Source organism: Macadamia integrifolia, chromosome 13 (genome assembly GCF_013358625.1).
Source record: "Macadamia integrifolia cultivar HAES 741 chromosome 13, SCU_Mint_v3, whole genome shotgun sequence".
In the NCBI taxonomy this organism is placed as follows: Eukaryota; Viridiplantae; Streptophyta; class Magnoliopsida; order Proteales; family Proteaceae; genus Macadamia; species Macadamia integrifolia.
The window spans coordinates 22,956,960-22,960,359 of NC_056569.1; the positions used below are offsets into that span (position 1 = coordinate 22,956,960).

A 3,400-nucleotide genomic window follows, 5' to 3' on the forward strand; every position below is an offset into this window, starting at 1 on the left:
AAAAAAAAAAAATATATATATATATATATATATATATTTATATGAATCCCTTATTACCAAAAAAATGGATTATCTTTTAAGGTTTGGAGTTTTTCTTTAGTTTAATCCTTTTGCATTAGAGTGTAAGTTAGGCCTTGACCGTCCAAACTTGAACTTGTCCTAGCCCTAGTCCAGTTAAGATTTTTCACCTTGAGGACGGATTAGGGTTGAAAAACGTTGACATTGGATCAAGGTTGGCCCAAGCTTGGGTTGAGGCCTATGCTGAGCCTGGCGAGGCCTAATGATTTTAACCCTGATTTGTATGATATAATTTATGACTATCATCCTATCATTTTATTCATAGTAATGAAATTTGGGCCATTGATTCTTATGGTAGGAATCTTGAACATCTATTATTGTGTTGCACTTCATAATTTTAATATATATATATATATATATATATATATATTTTAATGATAGAACATAAATCGAAAAAAAATGTCAATCAAGATTAACCTTAGTAAAAATCAGGGCCAATCTAGCCCAATAAGGGTCAATTAGGGCCGGGTTGGCCTGGACTTGGGAATAGTTTTAGGGACCTAGGGTTGGATTGGGATTTTAAGAGACCCGGCCCAACCTGGCCCTGCTTCACCCCTATTTCGCGTGCTTGACTAACAATTAAGATAATCTACCTTGACAGAAATGTGGAAGAATCGATGAAGAGATTGAGCTGCTAAAGCAAAAGCTTAGGTTGATATACCAGGGGGAGGCATTCAATGGCAAGCACACCAAGACGGCCCGCTCTCATGGGAGGAGGTTTCAGGTTTCCATCAAGCAAGAGACTTCTAGGATACTTGTATGTAGTTATCACACAAATTGCCTTCTTAATTTCTCAACTAGTTTTCTACATGTTAGTTTCCAAACAAAAAACAGAACTAATAATCCTACACATGATAAAAGTAGCTGGATGTGGAGACTTATAGGTATTTGGGTACCCTGATAGTTTTTAAAATGAGTTCTATCCAAATCCCTAACCCTATCTTGTGTTGATTCTCAAAGTTTAATCATTCTTTTTTCCTTCTTTTTCCCGGAGTAATTAGTGAGATTAATCGAAAAGTCAAATTAATCCCATTGTAAGTGGTCCCAAAGGTGCTATTGAGATGATTCGAATTCAATTCAAACGCTTTTCAAGACACCGTAACCCAGACCAAATCACCAATGGACCAACCCCTTGGGGTTTAAAAATATTACTATCTCACCAAGACTATAGAAATTATTTATTTTAATTTGTTCATCCTATTGATGTTCACATTGGTAATTGAAACGCAGGGAAATTTGGGTTGGGCTTATATGCGACAAACAAACTATGTGGCTGCTGAGGTGGTTTATCGAAAGGCCCAATTGATCGAGCCGGATGCAAACAAGGCCTGCAACTTGGGGTTATGCCTAATCAAACAGGGAAGATACAATGAAGCCCGGTCTGTTCTTGAAGATGTCTTGAAATGTAGAATTACTGGTTCAAATGACTCAAAGTTGAGAAATCGTGTAGACCAACTAGTTCGTGAGCTGGAATCTTTGCAATCAGCCGAGTTTTTATCGACTCAATTGGGCCAGAACCTAGAAGAAATTTTTGCACAAGGGCTCGACCAACTTTTGAGTGAATGGAGGAAACCTCCCATATTTGAAGAAATCTCCCAATTTAGGGATCAGGTAGCTTGTTGATTCAAGTTTCCCTTTTTTCAATTGCATTCAATATATTTTTTCCTTCTTGGGATAAAGAACACAGACTAGTGGTGTGGGTTTTGCGCTTCGATACAGGAGTGGTTCCATCTAGGGGTGAAACAGTATCAGGTATTCAACTCAAGACCAACCCAACCCTGTTGGGCTCATGCCTAGGTCCAACTCTACCGGGATCATGTCAACCCAACCCCACTCTTATTGACACTAATTGGGATGGGTTGGGCTGGGTTAGTCCTGATTTTCGCTAAGGTCAGGTTAACCTTGATTGACCATGTTTTTGTCATTGGTGTCCTATGCATTAATAAAATAATAGAAGGAACTACCAATAGATCAAATGATCAATATAAAGTTAAATCTTGAAGTTCACCACAATAATAGATGTTCAGGACACTTGACCATAAGAATCAATGACCCAAATTTCATTATTTTGAATAAAAGGATAGGATAACCCTAAATTATATTACATAAGTTAGGGTTAAAGTGAGAGCTAGGTTGGACTGGGCTAGGCCTAGGCCTCAACCTAGGCCCAGCCCAACCCTGAATTAGGGTCAATGTTTTTCTACCCTAATCTGCCCTCAAGGTCAAAAGTCTTTGCCTAGGCCTTGTTTGGGTTCAAGGCAGGTTCGGCTGTAAGGGCCAAACTTACACTCAAGTTCCACCCCTTGTTAAATTAAAAATTCCATCCATGTTGATGCACTACATACGCTCTCATTGACATGTGCATGTGGGTATCAATTTAGGTTGAGTCACTTTCAGTGTGAAAATGATGAATCCAAAACCAAACCAATACCCAAGTCTGAATTCAGACCCATAAAACTTTGGTTCAAGTTATCCTGTTCTCTTACGCTTTTTTTTCATAGGTAGCATCAATTTATTGCAAAAAAAAAAAAAAAAAAAAATGAAACCAAATACGAACCCATAGGCAATCTGACTAAGCCTCAAGGATAGGACTTAGAGGCACATAGAGGTCCCAAAATTCACTACAAGCTAAAAGAGACCTCTGTAATCTTTCTACTATGTGCACCACACGATCTAATGAATAAATTCATTTTTCAACCATGTACATGTAGCGTGTCGGTCTTTTTGTGCTATAGGAAACAGAAATGATATAACACATTATAACTAAAAAATTTCAATGACATAATATGCATAATAAATTTTTTTTTTTGTATGATTTCGGTCTGCACTGAGAATATTTCTATGTAAATACCTTTAGATACATTTTTCTACCATTGTTGTAATATCTTGACTAACTCTCAACTAATAGTTGTGTTCAGATTGAAAATGTTATATCTTGACAAACTCTCAGTCATTGTTGGAGTGGAAGTCTGAAGCTCTCCTTGACAAACCAAAATGGACAAAGGATGCCATTTCAAGATTCCAAAACAAGAAACATGTTTCTATTTTAAATGTTTCATAAAGTGAACAGCCAGTTTGGCCGTTTGCATAAGTGGTAAAGAAAAGTCTCTCCCAACATCATCGTGAAATACTAGCTTGTTTGGTGATCAATCTTCTTGACATACTTGAGTGAGATCTCTCATTGAAAAAAGAGGCAACCACAAAAAAATCAGAAGCCTTAGCTACCACAAGTTACAATTATCTTTTTCCCATTATTTTTGAGAAATAAATTTGGTGGCTGATACCTTTTGTTTAGAGGGCAGCAAAATTTTCTAGAAGTGAA

General features: G+C 37.1%; 1 protein-coding gene across 2 annotated transcripts in view; it reads left to right on the forward strand.

The window, feature by feature from the left end:
* LOC122060065 (protein SULFUR DEFICIENCY-INDUCED 1-like) overlaps window positions 1-3,105 on the forward strand; it is a 4,266-nt gene extending 1,161 nt beyond the window's left edge. The window contains exons 3-5 of one of the 2 annotated variants that reach the window (XM_042623223.1): window positions 680-835; window positions 1,309-1,689; window positions 2,997-3,105. In XM_042623223.1, the coding sequence (XP_042479157.1) occupies window positions 680-835; window positions 1,309-1,689; window positions 2,997-3,017 (558 nt within the window). In that variant the 3' untranslated portion in view covers window positions 3,018-3,105. Of the gene's footprint in view, window positions 1-679; window positions 836-1,308; window positions 1,839-2,996 lie in introns of those variants that run through there. The other variant, XM_042623224.1, reaches the window with a different exon arrangement.
* The last annotated feature ends 295 nt before the right edge of the window (window positions 3,106-3,400 follow it).